This window comes from Pteropus vampyrus, unplaced genomic scaffold, assembly GCF_000151845.1.
Source record: "Pteropus vampyrus isolate Shadow unplaced genomic scaffold, Pvam_2.0 Scaffold135, whole genome shotgun sequence".
Lineage (NCBI taxonomy): Eukaryota > Metazoa > Chordata > Mammalia > Chiroptera > Pteropodidae > Pteropus > Pteropus vampyrus.
Genome location: NW_011888916.1, coordinates 1,636,372 through 1,656,796, shown reverse-complemented (window position 1 = coordinate 1,656,796; position 20,425 = coordinate 1,636,372). Strand labels below are relative to the sequence as shown.

General features: G+C 37.1%; 1 protein-coding gene and 1 pseudogene across 1 annotated transcript in view; both read left to right on the top strand.

The window, feature by feature from the left end:
* Positions 1–20,425, top strand: part of ZSWIM5 (zinc finger SWIM-type containing 5) — a 146,792-nt gene that overhangs the window by 107,084 nt on the left and 19,283 nt on the right. Inside the window, exons 5-11 of the mRNA XM_011367580.1 lie at positions 3,473–3,652; positions 8,627–8,803; positions 11,948–12,094; positions 12,598–12,735; positions 14,290–14,550; positions 14,764–14,899; positions 15,734–15,891. Coding sequence (XP_011365882.1) covers positions 3,473–3,652; positions 8,627–8,803; positions 11,948–12,094; positions 12,598–12,735; positions 14,290–14,550; positions 14,764–14,899; positions 15,734–15,891 — 1,197 coding nt within the window. The remainder of the gene's footprint in view (positions 1–3,472; positions 3,653–8,626; positions 8,804–11,947; positions 12,095–12,597; positions 12,736–14,289; positions 14,551–14,763; positions 14,900–15,733; positions 15,892–20,425) is intronic.
* On the top strand, positions 13,103–13,221 carry LOC111744443 (annotated as a pseudogene).

Below are 20,425 nucleotides of genomic sequence, written 5' to 3'. Positions count from 1 at the left end.
TTCTCGATTCTGTTCCACTGGTCCGTGTGTCTGTTTTGCTGCCAACACCATTCTGTCTTGATTACTATCGCTTTGTAATATAATTTGAAGTTGAGCAGAATGATGCCTCCCCTCATTCTTTTTCCTCAGGATGGCTTTGACAATTCAGGGTCTTTTGTGCTTCATATAAATCTGATGATTTTTGTTTTCTATTTCTTTAAAAAATGCTGATGGGATTTTGATGGGGGGATTGCATTAAATCTGTATAATGCTTTAGGTAATAAGGCCATTTTAACTATGTTGATTCTTCCAATCCAAGAACGCAGAATATCTTTCTATTTCTTTGTATCTTCTTTGATTTCTTTTAATAAGGTCTTATAGTTTTTATTAGATTTATTCCTAGGTATTTTATTCTTTTTGTTGAAATTGCTAAAGGATTTGTTTTTTTCCATCTCTTTTTCTGACACTTCGTTATTAGAGTATAAGAACACTATGGATTTTTGAATGTTGATTTTGTATCCAGAGACTTTACTGTATTTGCTTATTGTTTCTAGTAGTGTTCTTGTGGAGTCTTTAGGGTTTTCTATATAGAGAATCATGTCATCTGCAAATAGTGACAGTTTGACTTCTTCGTTTCCTATTTGGATGCCTTTTATATCTTTCTCTTGTCTGATTGCACTCGCTAGGACCTCCAATGTTATATTGAGTAAGAGTGGCGATAGTGGACAGCCTTGCCTTGTTCCTGATCTTAGAGGGAAGGTTTTTAGTTTTTCACCATTAAGTATAATGTTGGCTGAGGGCTTGTCATACATGGCTTTTACTATATTAAGGTATTTTCCTTCTATACCAATTTTGTTGTGTTTTGATCATAAATGGGTGCTGTATCTTGTCGAAGGCTTTTCCTGCATCTATTGATATGATCATATGATTCTTATTTTTTAATTTGTTTATGCAGTGTATCACATTAAGCAACTTGCATACGTTGAACCATCCCTGTGCCCCTGGGATGAAGCCCACTTGATTGTGGTGTATAATCTTTTTAATACGTTGCTGTATTCGGTTTGCTAGTATCTTATTTAGGATTTTTGCATCTGTGTTCATAAGAGATATTGGTCTGTAGTTTTCTTTTTTTGTGTTATTGTTACCAAGTTTTGGTATCAGGGTAATATTGGCCTCATAAAATGAGTTGGAAAGTATTGCATCCTCTTCGATTTTTTGGAAGAATTTGAAGAGAATAGGTATTAAATCTTCTTTGAATGTGTGGTAGAATTCACTGATGAAGCCATCTGGTCCTGGACTTTTACTTTTTGGTAGGTTTTTGATGATTGTTCCAATTTCCATACTGCTGATCGGTCTATTTAGATTTTCCAGTTCTTCTTGATTCAGTCTAGGAAGGTTGTATTTTTCTAAGTACTGGTCCCTTTCTTCTAGGTTATTAAATTTGGTGTTACATACTTTTTCATAGTATTCTTCTATGATCCTTTCTATTTCTGCAATGTCTGTCGTAATTTCCTCTCTTTCATACCTGATTTTGTTTATTTGTGTCCTTTCTCTTTGTTCTTTAGTGAGTCTAGCCAGCGGTTTGTCAATTTTATTAACCTTCTCAAAGAACCAGCTTTTGTTTCATTTATTTTTTCTATTGTTTTTTGTTGTTGTTGTTGTTGTTTCCAATTTCATTTATTTCTGCTCTAATTTTGATGATTTCTTTCCTTCTGCTGACTTTAGGCTTCATTTGTTCTTTCTTCCTTTTCTAGTTTTTTAAGATGAAGCATTAGGTTGTTTATTTGGGCTCATTCTTGTTTTTGGAGATAGGCCTGTAATGATATGAGCTTTCCTCTTATGACCGCTTTTGCCATGCCCCCAAAATTTCAATATGTTGTGCTATCATTATCATTCATTTCTATGTATCTCTTGATCTCTTTTTATTTCTTCTCTGACCCAGTAATTCTTCAGTTGTATGTTCTTTAATCTCCATGTATTTGTGGTTCTTTCTGCTTTCTTTTTACAGTTGATCTCTAGTTTCAAAGCATTATGATCAGAGAATATGGTTGGTATGAATTCAACTCTTATATTTGTTGAGGCTATCTCTGTGTCCCAGTATGTGGTCAATCTTTGAGGATGTTCCATGTGCACTAGAAAAGAATGTGTAAGCAGCTGTTTTGAGATGAAAGGCTCTGTAAATGTCAATTATGTCCAGTTGGTCTAATGTATCATTTAAGGATGTTATTTCCTTATTGATTTTCTGTTTGGATGATCTGTCCATATCTGACAGTGGGATATTTCCCCTACTATGATAGTGTTTTTGTCTGTTTCTCCTTTTAGTTCTGTTAGTAATTGCTGATTGGGAGCATAGATATCAATAAGCGTTATGTCTTCTTGGTTCATGATTCCCTTTATCATTATGTAGTGTACCTCAATATCTTTTTTTACATTTTTCATTTCAAAGTCTATTGTGTTCAATATTAGTACTGTTACTCCCGCTTTTCTCTGAATGCTATTTACTTGAAATATCATTTTCCACCCTTTCACTTTGAGTCTGTATTTGTCTTTGGAGCTGAGATGTGTCTCCTGGAGGCAGCATATGGTTGGGTTTTGTTTTTTGATCCAATCTGCAACTCTGTGCCTTTTTATTGTGAGTTCAGTCCATTTACATTTAGGGTGATTATTAAAATATGAGATCTTCTTATAGCCATTTTATCTTTTGCTTTCTGGTAGCTTGGTGTTGCCATTGCTTCCTTGTCCTTGTGTTTCTGTTTTCTTTATTTTGATTGGCTCAGACATGCTGGTGTGTAGTTTGGATGATTTTTGTTGAGTTTTAGATGTTCATCTTATTGTTGTTTCAAGGGGAAAGACCTGGGGATGTCTTTCACTCCGCCATGTTTAATCCAATCTCCACATTATCTCATTTAATTCTCACACTGTCCCTACAACATAGTTGTTTTTATGATCTCCATTTTACAGTTGAGGGATTTCAAAATTCAGAAAGTCCAAGGTTAGCTAACCAAAAATTAAAACCCTTTCTGAGCACCTCCATTCTGACCCCTGTCCTTGTGTTAAATGTTCTTCTTCTATGCTGCTTTTACACCTTAAACATATCTTTACTTTGACACTTACCATATTCAAATGGCATTCTGTTTATCTATCTCCCCTTACTAGATAGCTCTTCAAGGGTAGGAACAGTGTCTTATTCTCCAGTACAGGGCCTTGAACATGGAAAGCTCTCAGTAAAATTCAAGCCCAAATCTATCTTGGTCATCATCATAGGCACATCCAGATATCAAGATAGTCACTGCTTTAAGGAAGCTTTGGAAAGGAAAAATAAGCTAGTTCTGAAATCTTTAGCAAATCTGGTTTTTTAAATTGAGAAATGCTGATATTTGGGGAATTTTTTCTACCAACTAAAAAATGGAAGAAAAGTATAAGCTAAAAACATTAAGGCTTACACATATATCAAAGAACAGATATGAAGAATTTGGGTTGTTTTATTTTCCAGGGGCACTATGGGTGTGCATCATTTTAAATCCACACTGCAAACTGGAGGAAAAAACCTCTTGGCTGCAGCAACTGCAGAAATGGAGTGACCTGGATGTCTGTCCCCTGGAGGATGGGAACTATGGGCATGAGCTACCCAACATCACCAACGCACTTCCCCAGAATGCTAATCACAACCCAGGTGAGCAGATATCCTTTAAGGGTCTTTGTGTCTGTAACACCAAAAAGGTTGAGAGTAAAGCCCTAGAAAAAAGGTAGCTGGACAACCTTTTGACAATCAGGATTGTCATCTTAAGTGAGAAAAGCCAGTCTTTCTGTTTGTCTTGAAATGCCAAACTTTAAATAAGGGTAAGCTTTTACCTTGACATTGGAGATGCCGTCCTTTTCCACATATAGAGTGTCCTTATAGTGCCCAGCATCTAAAGCCCTCTGCATGCATCTTCTTCAAGTTCTTCATCACTAATGGATCTTGGCCTCAGTTGGGGTTGGTTTTAGCTCGGAAGACTTACCTCAAGGAAAGGATGGAAGGCCTGCAGAAAAAAACTTTTAAAAAATATCCTGACATTTGTCTTTCTTATTTTTATGTTTTCCTCAAATGGTTATACAGCAGATAGTTAAGAAGAGTCATGCTCCCAAGTTACAGTTAGGATTCTTGCCTCATTTTAAGACAAATCCAGTACAGTGATATGGTATCCTCTGCATTTTGAGCCCACTGGCCTACTGATACCACTGGGCATCGGCATTCACATCAGTTTTAGTTTATCTAACTCAGGGTATTTGATATTGGCAACCGATTGCTCTTTAGCCCACTGGGAACCTTTATTGGTAGGAGATTTTATCAGACATTGATTTTACATGTAGTCCTCTTTATGTTAGGTGATAAATGTACTGATATTTTTAATCTCAAAAAGGAAGTCATTTAAATTATTGTTCTTGCTTGGTCTTAATCTACTGTACCCTTATTGTGTCTTTAAGGCAACTAAGGTAATGAGAGGTGAAAGGCTGCAGCTTTGCCACTTCTTTAAGCGACTCTTTACTGGCACTCATCTAACCTGTACAATACTGGAAGCCATCTTTTTAGTATTGGCTTTGGGTTGTCATAGAGAGAGTCAGTGTTTATAAAACACATGCCTCCACTCTTGTAGTTTCTTCCTTGTCATAATATATTGGTTATTCATTGTTATTAGTTCTCATTTGAGTATATTGCTTCCTCTGCAGTTTTCTCAAGTTACAGCTGATTTATCTCTCACATCTCTTTACTACTGGAGTTTACGGAGCAATAGGCATTCTGCTTATTCTTCATTGCCATTTCTACATCATTGTCCTTTACTCCTAAACTACCCCCCAGCTTTAAAGTTTACACCATTAAAGTATACTATCTACTACCCTCCTGGTTTGGTCATTTGGAGACCTTCTGGGTCAATTCCTCTCATTCCTTGAAGATTTTTGGCTTTTGTCTTATAGCACTGCTCTCTGTCACTACTTCTATCATAATTCTTGGTGATTTCAGTAGCCACATACATGATCCTTCCAGTATTCTAGTCTATCAGTTCTTTGACCTCTTCTCTTTTAATAGTCTCATCTTCCAACCTAACTTAGTCATACAATCCCAAGGTCCTACCCTAAACCTTGTCACCAATAACTTTCTTCATAATCTCAATTTAAGGCAGCTCTAATTACCACCACCAGTCTTTACTAGCTTATTTTCTTTAGCATCCCAAGTCCAGTAATTCTTTGACCTACTAGGAATTTTGATTCTACTGTTTTTTCATTCTCTCGATGGCCTCATTTTCCTCCTTATCCAGGTTACATTCTTTGGTGCATCATTATAATCACTCCCACATACACATGCTCAATCCCCTTTTTCCCTTTGTTACACTTATGTAGCAAATCTGTAATGTTAGTTCAGTCTTAACTCTCTAATTACTTGGTGCTTATACCAGCACAGATGAACATGGTGGATAGAAACACAACCATGATCACTGGTCTTATTTTAGGTTTATGACCAGTAATCGCAAGTGGATCCATAGTACTGTATAGACATCCAATGCATTTCCCTAGTCTATGTCTTGTTTCACTCTTCTAAATTACTATTTCCCATCGTCTTTTCCCTAAAACTTACTATATTCCTTTCCTTCTTCACTTTCAGCTGATAGCCTTGCTTCCTGTTCACTGAGAATATAGAAGCAATCAGAAGAGAATTTCCAAAATTAAATCACCACATCTGCCTCTGTCTATGCCCATCTACTGTGCTTCTTCCACTGTTTTTGTTTGTTCTAAGTTTAAGCCTTCCACTTATTCTCAACATCCTGTTCCTTCTCTTTTTTCCAGGACATCACTCCAGGAATTCTCTCCTCTTTCCAGCATCACAAATTTTTGTGGATTATTCCTATGAGTATACAAGCACATTGTTTTATCTCTCATCCCCAAACAAAACAAAACAATAAACACTTGTGGCCCCACATGCCTCACTTGCTACCACTCTGTTTTTCTGAGGTGGCAGAAAGAAATGGTAGATTTAAGAAAAATAATTTTAAAATAGTATATATTTACCATCTCTATTCTTCTGCTCTTATTCTTCTTTGAACTCACTCCAGCCAGCTTTCATTCCCCTACTACCGAAACAGCTCTTGTACTGGTCACTAATGCTAATAACCATTTCTAAATCTATTGGTCGAGTCTCGGTCACAATCTTACTTGACCTATAAGCAGTTTTGTCACAATTGATCACGATGTCCCTGAAACACCTTTTTCATCTTATTTCCAAGACACTACTCTCTTGGTTCTCCTCGTGCTTCATTGGTCCCTCCTTCTCAGTCTTTTTTACTGTCTCCTCCCCACTTTCTAACCTAAAATGCTAGTGTGCCCAAGGCTCGGTCATCAAACCACTTCTCTTTATATACTTTTTCCATTGGTGGTTGCATGGTTTTAATTATAATCTATATACTATCAACCTCCAAGTTTATATTTCCTACCTAGAGTTTTCCTCTCAACTCCAGACTTGTACATTCAACCACTTTTCAATATCTCCACTTAGATATTAATAAGCATCTCAGTAGGATTTTTTTACCCCTCGTGACCCACTCAATCTGCACTTCCTGCAGTCTTCCCTATCTCCATATATGGCAAGTGTGTCTTAAAAACCTTGAAGTCATTCTTAATTTTTCCCTTTCTCTCTCAGCCCAGATCTAATCCATGAGAAAATCCTATTACCTTTACTTTCAGAATATATCCAGAATCCATCTATGTTCATCACCTCCACTGCTTATTACTCTGGCTAAGTTACTATCATCTTTCACAAATTATTCCAATGGCCTCCTAATTGTTCTTTCTCTTTTTGCCCTTCCACTTATAGTCTATTTTCAATACTGCTGCCACTTATCCTTTTAAAATGCAAGTCCCATCATATACCTTCAGCAGCTCAAAGCCTTCCAGTGGCTTCTCATCTTACTAAGAAAACCAAAGTCATCTTTCACTCATGGCCTACAAAGCCCTCATGATCTGGTTCCCTAGTATCTCTCTGACCTCATCTTCTATGACTTCTCTGCTTGCTCATTTCATTTCAAGTACGCTGGCCTCTTTGCTGCCCTCAAACACTCCAGATATGTTCCCACCTCAGGATCTTATCATTTGCCATTTCTTTTGACTGGAATACTCTTCCTTAGTTATGTCTAAGGCTTGCCCTTCAGTTCCTTCAGGTCTCTGTTCAAATGTTACCTTATTAGAGACTATTCTATATAAAACATTTACCCCCACTCAATAGCAGCTTGCCTTTCTCCCTAACTCTGCTCTAGTCTTTTCTATAGCACTTATAACCATCCGATATATCTGATATATATTTATTGAACTATCTCTCCCCATTTGAATGTAAAGGTCCCTGAAGGCAGGGACTTCATATGTCTTCAGCACCTGGCACAGATCCTGCCATGTAGTAGGCACTCATTATTTGCTAACTTAATGAATTACAAAACATTTGGAAGCCTAATCCCCACTGTGAGCTGAGCAAACTCATGGTGGATTTTTTCTTAGTTCAGCAGAAGAGGGGCTTAGACTGCAACCAGTAAAAGGGTTATTGTGCTTCTGCTGAGAGGCAACATGAAGGAGAAGCAATTTCAGTAAATAATGTCAATGCTATTCTAATTTAATCCTCTGAGCCCGTACTCTGTAAAATATATCAAATGCTGAAAGCTGACCAGATTCCAAGGACTTTTGCTTGGTGGATGGATATGTTCATTTCTTTCATGTTCAATCTGAATCTTCTGACTTTCCCTCCCAATTTTTTTACATAGGCTTAATAGATACACACCTTATTTGGGCATCTCTGGAAACATCTATATAGTACTTCAGTTCTTGATCCCAAAATAGTTTTAACTGACCTTAATTTGGCAGAGAGTAAGTTAAATAAATTTTTATATTTTAAAAACAATTTTCCTTAAATGTCAGTTCCATGAGTCCTCCTATATTTATAGTTTATGACAGTGTATCTTATATTTGATCTTCTTCCACACCACTCTTAAGAATTGAGCCTACTTCATCTACTGTTTTCTCTGAAGCTCTTTTCCTGAAGAGATGGCATGGTAAGACTCTAATGAGAAAACAAGTTAATTAGTCTTTTGTCAACATCAGTTTTTCTTATTGGAGAACAAAGATGCAGACATCACTGTGCTAAAGACACCAGAATACACAGGGCTTCAACTCTTTTTCAGCTTTTAATATGAATTTCATGGAAGTCCTCAGTCTGATAAGGGCCATGCTATAAATGAGACAGGTTATGGATTGACCAGGGAAATTACCTAGCTACTTCTCTTTCCCTCTGACTTCTATAGAATCAGTTTGTATCCTCATAACTAAGCAGGTAAACACCACTGTTTCTCCTCTTTCATGTGGCTCTGCATCCTAGGAGAAATTGGTCTTCTGTAAGAAGTAAAAAGGCAGCCATAGATCTCTATAGAAAGATTCTTCCCATAGAAGGCACAGACACACTAAAAGTTATCCAATAAAATAGGTAACACAACAAACACCCAGACAGATGGCAGAGTGGCTGCTCTCACTAACCACATACTCTTCTGCTGCCTACCCTCCTACCCTGAAGAAGACAGGAGCTAGAACTTTAGATTACCCATCATTGAACTGCTGCATTTCTTTGTTTCCCCAGACTCCTTATCCAGACCAAGACGAACAGTGTTTACGAGAGCCATCGAGGGCCGTGAATTGCATTGGCAAGACAGCCACCTACAGCGGATAATTAGCAGCGATATATATATAGCTCCTGCCTGTCAGCAGGAAAGTGAGAAGCTACTCTTTAATTCCCAAGGCCAGCCACTGTGGCTTGGTAAGTGTACCTCTCCTCCAAGACTTTCAGGGCCCAGTCTCACCTCCTAGCCTGAATAAGGCATGTGCATATAGGCACCGGCAACACGACTATAATTTGGATAGTCTTCATACAGATCTTTTAGGGTCTTGACTCAGGCCTCAGAGTGTTTATGTGAGGCCTGAGCCTTTTGCATACGTACTCAGCTGAGGTGTAGTAACCTCAAATAGAAGAATTTATATTCTGTTTCCTAAATTTTGGGAGGGGAAAGGAATTAATAAATCTCAAAGAGTACTAATAAAACTATTAGACATCAGTTCACAGGTTCTCTTAGTCAGCAGTTACTGAGCAACATTATTATCTATGCTGAAATTACATTTGGCTAAAAAGGCATTACATTTAGCACAGAGTTAAATTACTCTGTGCTAATTGCTAGGGCACAATCTCTATTTGTCACCAAGCTGTCTTCCTTCCTTCCTTCCTTCCTTCCTTCCTTCCTTCCTTCCTTCCTTCCTCCCTCCCTTCCTTCCTTCCTTCCTCCCTCCCTCCCTCCCTCCCGGAATAAAGCTCTTCTGTCATTAGTTTAAACCATCCTCTGGCCTTCTGTCAGTCTATTCCTGACTTTATCACAGGATGCCCATTATAAAATAGACATTCTTTTTTAAAATATTCATTTTCTGAGTCTTACAATAATGATAATATGTTTTTATTATTTGCTCCCAATTCCCTATCTCCATCGTTCACCCCATATCTTTTTCTCACGATCTTGCTGAATCTGGATATGTCCCTATCTCTCTCTTGAAAGCCTCGGCCAAGCTCACTTTGGGTCACTACCTGAAGTTCCCTTTGATCATCTTTCCTCTTTTCTCATCCAACACTTACAAAATGTACCTTTAACATGCTTCTGAAAAAAAACATACACCTCATTAACAAACAAATGCAAATGAAACAACACTGAATTACCATTTTTTGATTGATCAAATGGTCAGAGATTTTCAGAATAAAGATAACTAGTTTTTGATGTGGGAGAGGTTTCATGGAGATAGGTACTCTCATACTACTGATAGGAGTATAAATGCTTACAGCCTTTCTGAAGGACATTTCAGCAGCACTTATCAAAAGCCTCTGAAATACATGGGTGGGATTACAAACTGGTGCAGCCACTATGGAAAACACTATGGAGGTTCCTCAAAAAATTAAAAATAGAACTACCTTATGACCCAGTAATTCCACTTCTGGGCATTATCTGAAGAAATACAAAACTCTAATTTGAAAAGATACACGTATTCCTATGTTCATTGCAGCATTATTTGCAATAGCCAAGATATGGAAGCAACCTAACTACCCATCAATAGACAATTAGATAAAGAAAATGTGGTATATATATACAATGGAATATTACTCAGCTATAAAAAAAGAATGAAATCTTGCCATCTGTAACAACAGAGATGGACCTAGAAGGTATTATGTTAAGTGAAATAAGTCAGACAGAGAAAGACAAATACCATATGATTTTACTTATATGTGGAATCTAAACAACAATATAAATGAACAAATAAAACAGAAACAGACTCACAGAGAACAAACTGATGGTTGGTTGCTCAACGGGAGGTGGTGAGGGGCTGGGTAGAAGTGGAAGGAAGAAGAAGTACAGTTGGTAGTTACAAAATAGTCATGGGGATGTAAAGTACAGCATAGGGAATATAGTAAATAATGTTGTAATAACTGTGTATGGTGCCAGGTAGGTACTAGACTTATTGGGGGGATCACTTCATAAATTATATAAATGTTGACCACTATGCTATATTCCTGAAACTAATATAATATTGAATGTCAACTGTAATAGAAATAAATAGATTTTTTAAGCCTTTAAAATATATTCATACCCATTGATCCAGGAATTCTATATCTAGGAATTTATCTTGAGCTATAATTAACTAAAAAGATGCATAAAACAGGAGGGTCTATTAGAGCATGTTTATAAATAATGTACAGGTGAGGAAAATTGGAAACAATCTAATGTCCAACAGTAGGAAGTTGATTGACTCAGTACACATTCAATGGAATGACATGTAATCATTTTTAATGTTAGAGAAGTACATTTAATGATGTGGAAAAATATTTACAATGTGTGAGGTGGAAAAACCCAATTACAAAACAATAATTATAATACAATCCCATTGTAATTAAAATTGAATAGAAAAGTCTGGATATATATACGTGAAAGTGGAAATAATGGTTATCTCTGATTTTTGTTTTATATTTTGCTTACCTGTGTTTTCAAATTTTCTGCAATTATTTCTATAATTTTTAATGTCTTTTAAAAAAATCACGAATCATAAATCTCACTATAACCACTTGCCCATTTATAAGCCTTTGGTAGTTCTTCATTATCCCTAAGGTAAATTCAAACTCCTTAGTATGGCATTCAAAGCTTTTTACATTCTATGTCCTACCTTTACAGCTATCTCTAGCTATATATCCTAACTCTATACAGAACTATTTGTCATGCTCTGAAGATGCTATATAAATGGCTCTTCATGCTTTTACTTATATGTCTTTGCTTATATGTTCCCTTTGCCAGGAATGCCTTTTCCTGTTTGTCTACCTATTTAAAATCTTATTGTCTTATAAAGTACAGCTCAACTATTATTTTCTCTCTGTATATATTACTACCATGTCATTTCTTTTAAACTGTTTTATTATGACCTGTTTATATATCACTTCTGAGCTTTTTGAGGGAAGTGACCATTTCTTATTCATCTTTGTACTTCTGTTTGCCCACATATTACCTGGCATATAATTAATTCTTATGAAATGTAGGATTAATAAATAAGTGAAGCCTCTCCCTTTAGGCAGTTAGTTGCTACCTCCACTGGGTTCCCATAGTACTTGTTCACAAAGAGGTACGACATTTTATTATCCTAGTTGTGTATCCCTTTCTACACCATATACTGTGCTGAGGCTTCAGGGTAGCTCTTTGAAGATAATGTCTATGACTTACTCAATTTTATAATCCTTCAAAGATAAGATACAGTTTCTGGTACACAGTAGATGTCAGATTGAATTTGAAGAACTGAATAGAAAACAGACTCCCTTTCTCAAGCATGAATTTTCCCGATTTGAAAATTTTACCCAACCAAAGTATTTCTTCTCATCTGGTAGAGCATGTGCCTACAGCCTGTGCTCGGGTTGATGCCCTACGTTCCCATGGTTATCCAAAGGAGGCCCTCAGACTCACGGTGGCCATTATCAATACTCTGAGGTTGCAGCAGCAGCGGCAGCTGGAAATCTACAAGCATCAAAAGAAAGGTACAGTGCTTAGGAGCCATCTTAACTCCTCAGGCGGAGGCTGAAGAAGATCCTCAGGGACTACAAGGTGTCATATTTAATGTTCATTAGGTTTCATGGTGTGGTAGGGGCTACGGGATTCCTGGTCATTCTACTTGCTATGTGGAACGCCTTACTTTACCTCTGTTTTTTTGTCTGTAAAACAGGAATAATAATGCCAGCATGCCAACATCAGAGGGCAGTTGGAAAGCTCACTAAAATCTGATATGTGAAGACCCTTTTTAAACTATAAAGCTGCATCTAGATATGTGTGCTGCCAGCAGGGAGCCTAAATGCAGACCACAGCCATCTGTGTTGGCTGATAAGCTTGTAACCAGTTCTATCAACCCAAGGCAAGAGAATGAGGAAAGCTTTATTTGAGTGTCAGGGCCAAGTCCTAAAAGAGACTGCTGAGGAGAGCCAGGCAGGGATAGAGAGCAGTTTGTCTCTACCACTCTCTAAAACTTTGACCTGCTTGTTTCCAGAACTGTTGCAGAGAGGAACCACAACCATCACAAACCTGGAAGGCTGGGTGGGCCACCCCTTGGATCCCATTGGCTGCCTTTTTCTTACTTTGACTGAGGCCTGCCGTCTGAATGATGATAGCTATCTGGAAGCGTCAGGTATGGGGGTCAGCCTAGTGCAGGCCAGAACTGCCCTTGCTTGGCAGCCCTCTCCTTCCTGCCGGATCTGTTCTACCCCTCTACCCTTCCTGTAGCCCTTTTTCCCTCTTATCCAAACTGGACCTCCTCTAAGAGGTTTCCTTAGGCTTCTCTTTCCCACCCTCCTTTCCTACCCTGTAGACTAGCCCTGACCTACTCTCACATTTCACCTTACCACCTTCTTTTGCCCCTTTCACCTCCCATGAATGCCTAAAGAGTATGATCCAAGGGAAATAATAAGGGGTAGAAGGATTTCAGAAGTCAGAGGCTAAGTCCTCAGGCGCGGTCTTGAAGTGGAAAAGAACTTCCATCAAGAGTGTGTTATCTTGTCTATGGCCATGCCACCCTGAACATGCCCGATCCCATCTGATCTTGGAAGCTAAGCAGGGTCAGGCCTCATTAGTACTTGGATGGGAGACCACCCAGGAAGACCAGGTGCCATAGGCATTAAAAAAAAAAAAAAATGTTATCACTTGCAATTGTATAATACTCTCATGTTTCCTTTGAACTTTCTTCTTCATAATGGTTTTGTACCAATTGTATAAATGAGAAATAGAAGAGAAGTAATTTAGTAGAGTCTCAGAGTAACAAGGACTAGAGACAGAATTGATTCTTCTCTCCTTTATGTCATCACTGTATTGTATACATATATCTATTATGGTATTTAGCACACAGCATTACAACTTGTTTACAAGTGAATATATCTCATTAGGATGTCAGCTCCTTGAAAGCGGAAATTATGACTAATTTATCTTCATCATCTTAGCACTTAGTGCAATACCTCCCATCTAATAGTCTTCCATAAATATTTACCAGATGGATGAAAGGGAAAAGGAAAGAAACCAAAACCCTGGCTTTTAAACCTATGCTTTTTTCCTGAAACTTTGAACCCAAAGGTATAGCATATAAAGTAGTAATAACATAGAAGTTGCAAGTGTTATAAAAGTAATAGTAACTGGGTGGATTCAGATTCCTCTGGGTAGAGATACAAAGGGTAGCTCCAGTCCAAGCTAGGGCTGCCCTTATCTCCCCTCTGATCCCCTGATCCATATTTGGTCTGTTTCATCTGCACAGTGACACTTGGATCAGGAAAGCCTGAGGTTGCACTTGGGATTTATTCACCACTGACCTATACTTAGCTCCTTCCATACACCAGGCCCTGAGACATACCTAGGGCAATAAGATAAAGTTTTTTTCCTTTTAAGATGCTCACACTCTAGTGAAAGAGAGACACAAAAACATAACTGTTATTATATAATATGCTAGCAAAAGGTTAGTATAAGATTTTATACTTCTCCAACCAGCCCAGCCAATTCATATATTAGGAAAGAGCTAGGAATCTTTGAGGCTCTGTGTAACCTTTTTTTCATTATATTTTCCTTATTGCTCTGGGATTCTGACTCAGCTTCCCTGTGATAGCTGTTGACTAAGCTGTATCCCAAAGTGGGAGGGACTGAGGAACAGATGAATTCTACGGGGTCTGACCTAAGGAATCTGGTGACCTGTTGCCCTCAGATATAAATGAAAGCAGACCCCCTGTGTACCAGCATGTACCCGTGGCTGCAGGCTGCCCAAACAGCAGTGAGTCCTTCCTGTCATTGGCCCTGGAAGTTGCTCTGATGGGGATGGGTCAACAGAGGGTGATGCCTGAAGGCCTCTATGCACAAGACAAAGTGTGCCGCAATGAGGAACAGCTCCTGAGTCGACTCCAGGAGCTGCAGCTGGACGATGAACTAGTACAAACATTGCAGAAACAATGCATCTTACTACTAGAAGGTAAGTAGAGAGGGGCTATTACCACATTGTCTTTGTCCTGTGACTCAGGGTTCCCCTCTATAATACAGCACAGGTACAGAAACATTTTTGACATTAAAGTATACTGAAAGTTCCTGTGGCTAGCAAACATATATGGGATCCTAGGGCTCAGATCTAGGCTGGCAAGTAGAAGCATACAGAAAAACAACTAGCTGACTTATCTTCTTCCTGCAGGAGGTCCCTTCAGTGGTTTGGGAGAAGTCATTCACCGAGAGAGTGTTCCCATGCATACCTTTGCCAAGTATTTGTTCTCAGCTCTGCTGCCTCATGATCCAGACCTGTCCTATAAATTAGCCTTACGTGCCATGAGGTGGGTAGCCTTTTCCTAGCCCAGTTGCCTCCACCAAAGCAGAAGTCTTTGATGCTCTTTTTCTTTATCTCACTTTTGTCGCTTTTCCTCTTTCTATTCTATTGGACCTGCCACCAAGCCTGCCCTAAATTAGCTTAGACATTTTCATATGATCTAGCATTCCTATCTGGGATGCCTTGCTGGTGACTCACTTGGCTTCCTGGCTATACTCTTGGTGGGTCATCTTGAAGCTCCTGAGTTTTTGATAGATATGGAGCACTCAAGATCTGAGTCTCTCTGTTCTGCGGCCAGTTAGGCAGCCTGAGATGAGATTTGAGCCCTTCAATATCTCACCTGAGTCATGGTTCCCAGGAACAGGTCACCATCTGCATCTGGGGGAGGTAGAAATAAGTCTTTCTATACCAAGACTTGAGCTATAGGCATCTTGTTTCTAAACTAGAGTAGGATCCTTGGTTCAGGCAAGTGGACCTCAAAGATATAGCAGACCACACAGAAGAATTTTAGTCAGACCATAAGGCTGAGAGGGCCCCTCACTTCAATTAGAAAAGAACTGCTAAGGAGTCCTTGATATATTTCTTATACTTTTAAAAATAGTCTTATGGCTCTTGAACTGCTTTTCAAATCTATTTGCAGTAAGGACTATTCAGCTTGAGTTCTACAAGTGCCCAGGCACTTACCTCATACAGAGTACAATATCCTAGGTTTTAAAATTTTCCAAGTTCTTAGTTAACCCTTTTCTGCCCATTTACTCCCTGCAAAGAGTAAGCTTCTCTAAGATGGCTCAGAATGGCAGGAGTCTGGATGGTGGCTGATGACTCTCCCTGGGTCTTCTAGGTTACCTGTTCTAGAAAACTCAACTTCTGCAGGCGACACTTCCCACCCTCACCATATGGTGTCTGTGGTGCCCAGCCGTTATCCTCGCTGGTTCACGCTTGGACACTTGGAATCACAGCAGTGTGAACTGGCCTCCACCATGCTGACTGCTGCCAAAGGTGAGCATAAATAGACTTTAGGCTCCAGCACTCCCACTATGCTGGCCCAGTCATGGCCCTATCAGGGTCTTGGCCTGGAGTTTCCTGAACAAGAGAAGCTATTCATCCTCCCTTGACCTCTTAGACTGATAGGGATCCTCTCTTTGATTGCTGCCATGAGAATGAGCCCCTGGGTCCAGTCCAAAGTTGTGCCCTAGTTACTAATTATAGGATCCTGAGTACATAGAATGAGATCATCTTTAAGGTAACTTCTAAATCTATACTTTCATATGATAAAGTCACTTTACCTTTCCAAGCCTCAGATTCAAAATCTATAAAATGGGGATCACTGTCAATAACCTATCAGCCTCCCGGGGCCATTGGAAGAGCCAATGAAGTGATGACTGAGATGGAGCTGCATATCTCTTTATAGATATGACAATTTGTGATTTTTCCAGCGTCCTCATGAAAAGACAGGGAGCCCAAAGTGACTCTCAGGCTTTCAAGCTCACATACTTCCTGTTAACTATGGAGGTTTCACTACAAAGAGAAATGAAAATAAGCCCTTGAGAAGCTATAATAAAATACTAGCTACCCATGGACTGTGAGTATTTTTCTGATACCTGGAAACTACACAGATTTTTTAAAGCATTTTTTTATTAAAAATAACTTTGTTGCATCTTCTTATTGCTCAAAAAATTCATGTTCATTATAGAAAAGATAAAAGATACAGATAAATCAATATAAAAATTATCAATAAACCAATAGAAAAACTGAACAAGAGATATAATCAGGCAGTTCATAGGAAAAGAAAGATACAAATGACTTTTAAACAATTAAGATGCCTGGCTTCACTTGAGAAATACAAATTAAAATTACCTGGAGATAACATTTTTAACCAATCTTATTAGGTAAAATCAATAAATTTGATAATAGGCATCTGTGTGGGGAGTGGTGGTGGCAGTAGCCTGGCATGGAATGTCAGATTCAGAGCAGGATAAGGATGACTGCAAATTCGAGATACTCAATGAACCTCAAGCACAAGAAACGTGAAAAAAGTCACGTCATAATGAAATTGCTTGAAACCAGTGATAAAAGAGAAACAAAAGCAACTAGAGAAAAAAAGACACATTACTTATAAAGGACAAAAGATAAAGATGAGATCAAGTTTCTCATTAAGCCAGAAGACAGTGAAAAAAGTATTTTAAAGTATTTTTTAAAAAACTGTCAACCTAGAATTCTATACCAGTGAAAATATCTTTCAAAAACAAAGGTGAAATAAAAACTTTTTCAGAGAACCACAATTGAATTAGAAATCAATAATAAAAAATTATATGGAAAAATCCACCAAATTTTTATAAATTAAACTACACACTTCCCTATAGCTCACTGGATAAAAGGAGACAAAGAGTACAAGAAAATAAGAAAATGTTTAAAACTGAAAATAAAAACACAACATATCAAAATTTGTGGAATGCAGCTAAAACTTATCTAGAAGGAAATTTTTAGCACTAAATACCTATATTTGAAAAGAAGAAAGGTTTCAAATCAGTGATCTCAGCTTCCACCTTAAAGAACCAAAAAAAAAAAGAAGAACAAATGAAACCCAAAGCGAGCAGAAGTATTAGTAAATATCAAAACATAAATCAATGAAATAGAATATAGAAAAACAGTAAAGAAAATCAGTGAAACCAAAAGCTGGCTCTTTGAAAAGAAAATAAAATTGAAATCTGTCCAGATAAGCAAGAAGAAAAGAGAGAAGACAAAAATTACCAATATAAAGGCATCACAACAAATTCTAGAGACATTAAAATGATAACAAGGGAATATTGTGAACAATTGTATGCCAATAACATAAATGAGATGAACTAATTCCTTGAAAGACAAAACTACCAAAGCTCACTCAAGAATAGATAAAAATGAGCTAGGCATATACTCAAAAGAATTGAAAACATGGACTCAAACAGCTACTTGTACACCGATGTTCATAGCAATACTATTCACAGTAACCAAAACTTGTCTATCAACAGATGAATGAATAAAGAAACTATGATTTATATAGTCAATGGACTATTATTAAGGCATAAATAAAGAATGAAATTCTGATATATGCTACGACATAGATGAACCTTGAAAACATTATGTTGAGTGAAATAAGCCAGACACAAAAGGACAAATATTGTATGATTCTACTTATAAGAGGTACTTACAATAGCTACAGTGAAAAACATCAATGGATACTGGGCGAACATTTGGTGAGGAACAGGATGTTGTCATAGTCTCACGGTATCTCTCCATAATATACTTATCAATCATAAAGGAAAAAGATAAACTTTACTGTAGAGTACAGAAACCTGGCAGATAGCACTTTGATAAAATGACCACAGTTGATGCTCATAAATTCATAGAAACAGAAAGTAGAAGAGAAATTCATAGAAACAGTAGAGAGGCTGGAGAAATGACTTGTTTAATGAGTATAGATTTTCTGTTTGGGATGATGAAAAAGTTCTGGAACTGCATAGTGGTGATGGTTGTACAACATTGTGAATATACTTACTGTCACTGAATTGTACCCTTAAATGGTTGAAATGGTATATTATTATATATGTATATTTTACCATAATGAAAAAGTAAATGAAAATTAATTTCAAAGAAATTGAATTTACGAATTGAATTTGTAGTTAAAAACCTTTCCACAAACAAAATTACAGGCCTAGATAGCTTCACTGATAAAGCCTGCCAAACATTGAAGGAACACGTAACAATTCTATACAAACTTTTCCAGAAAATGGAAGAGGAGGAAATATTTTCCAACTCAATCTGTGAAGCATTACCCTGATACCAAAACCAAAAAAAAATCATAAGAAAAACTACAAACTAATACCCTCAGGAGCATAAGTGCAAAAATTCATAATAAAAATTTTAGCAGAATAAATCCAATAATATATAAAAAAGGATAATACATCATGACCAAGTAGGGTTTACTCCAGGAATGTCAGGTTGGTTTAACACTCAAAAATTGATTACTTAATTCACCATACTTATAGAGTGAAAAGGAAAACACATATGGTCATCTCAATAATACAGAAAAAGCATTTGGTAAAATCTAACATTCCTAATAAAAACAATAAAACTGTCAACAAACTAAGAATATAAGGGAACATCCTCAACATGATTAAGAGCATCTATAATACAGCTACTCTTATACTTAATGGTAAGAGATTGAATCCTTTCTTCCTAACATCAGGAAAAAGGTAAAAATGTTTGCTTTCACCACTTCTATCCAACATTATACTCGTGGTTCTAAGCCAGTGCAATAAGACAATGAAGAGAAACAAAAGAACAAAAGATAGCCAGATTAGAAAGGAAAAAGTAAAACTGTCTTTATTCTCTGATGACGTGGCCATCTATGTAGAAAATCATCTGAAATGTCCAAGAAGCTATTAGAACTAATAATGAGTCTAGCAGGGTTATAGGCTATAAGGTTGATATACACAGTCAATATACCAGCAGTGAACAATCAGATACTGAAATTTTTAAATTACCATTATAATAGCATCAAAAAAATATTAAATACTTGAAAATAAATGTGACAAAAGGTGTGCAAGACCTATACAGTGAAAATCATATTACTGAGAGAAATTTAAAAAGACCTAAATAAGTGGAAAGACATACTGCATTCATGGATTGGAAGACAGTATTGTTAAGATGTTGATTCTCTACAAATTGATGTATAGATGCAATACAATCCCATTCAAAATTCCAGCAGGCTTTTTCTGGGTAGAAATTGATCAGCTGATTCTAAAATTCATAGGGAAATGTAGAGGACTTGAAATAGCCAAAAACAACTTTGCAAAAGAAAAAGTGATAGAACTAACACTACTTGATTTTCAAGACTCATTATAAAGCTATACTATAGTAAGTAATAACAGGGTTATTGGTGTAAAGATAGATAAATGGATCAATGAAAAAAATATAGAGTCCCAAAGTAGACCCACACATGTAGCCAATTTGTTTCAATAAAAGGGCAAAGCCCATTCAGTTAAGAAAAATGATAGTCTTTTCAAAAATGATACAACATAAAAATTAACATAATGAATTGCAGACCTAAATATAATAGCTAAAAGTATAAAATATTTTAAAGAAAACATAGGACAAAATGATTTTCATTTTTAGTTAGGCAAAGATTTCTTATCTATAACACTGAAAGCACAATCCATAACAGAAAAAAATGATAAATTGGACTTACCAAAATCAAGAACTTCTGCTCTATGAAAGTCATTACTGAGAATGAAAACATAAGCCACAGACTAGGAGAAATATTTGCAAATCACACATCTCATAAAGGACTTGCATCCAGAATATGTAAAGAACTCTCAAAATTCAGTGATAAGAAAATGAACGACCCATTTTTCCAAGTGAGCGAAGATAGGAGACACTCTACCAAAGAAGCTATTCTGTTGAAAAATAAGCACATGAAAAGATGCTCAATATCATTTGTCCCTAGGGAAATGGATATTAAAAACACAATAAGAGAACAGATAAATTTTAAAAA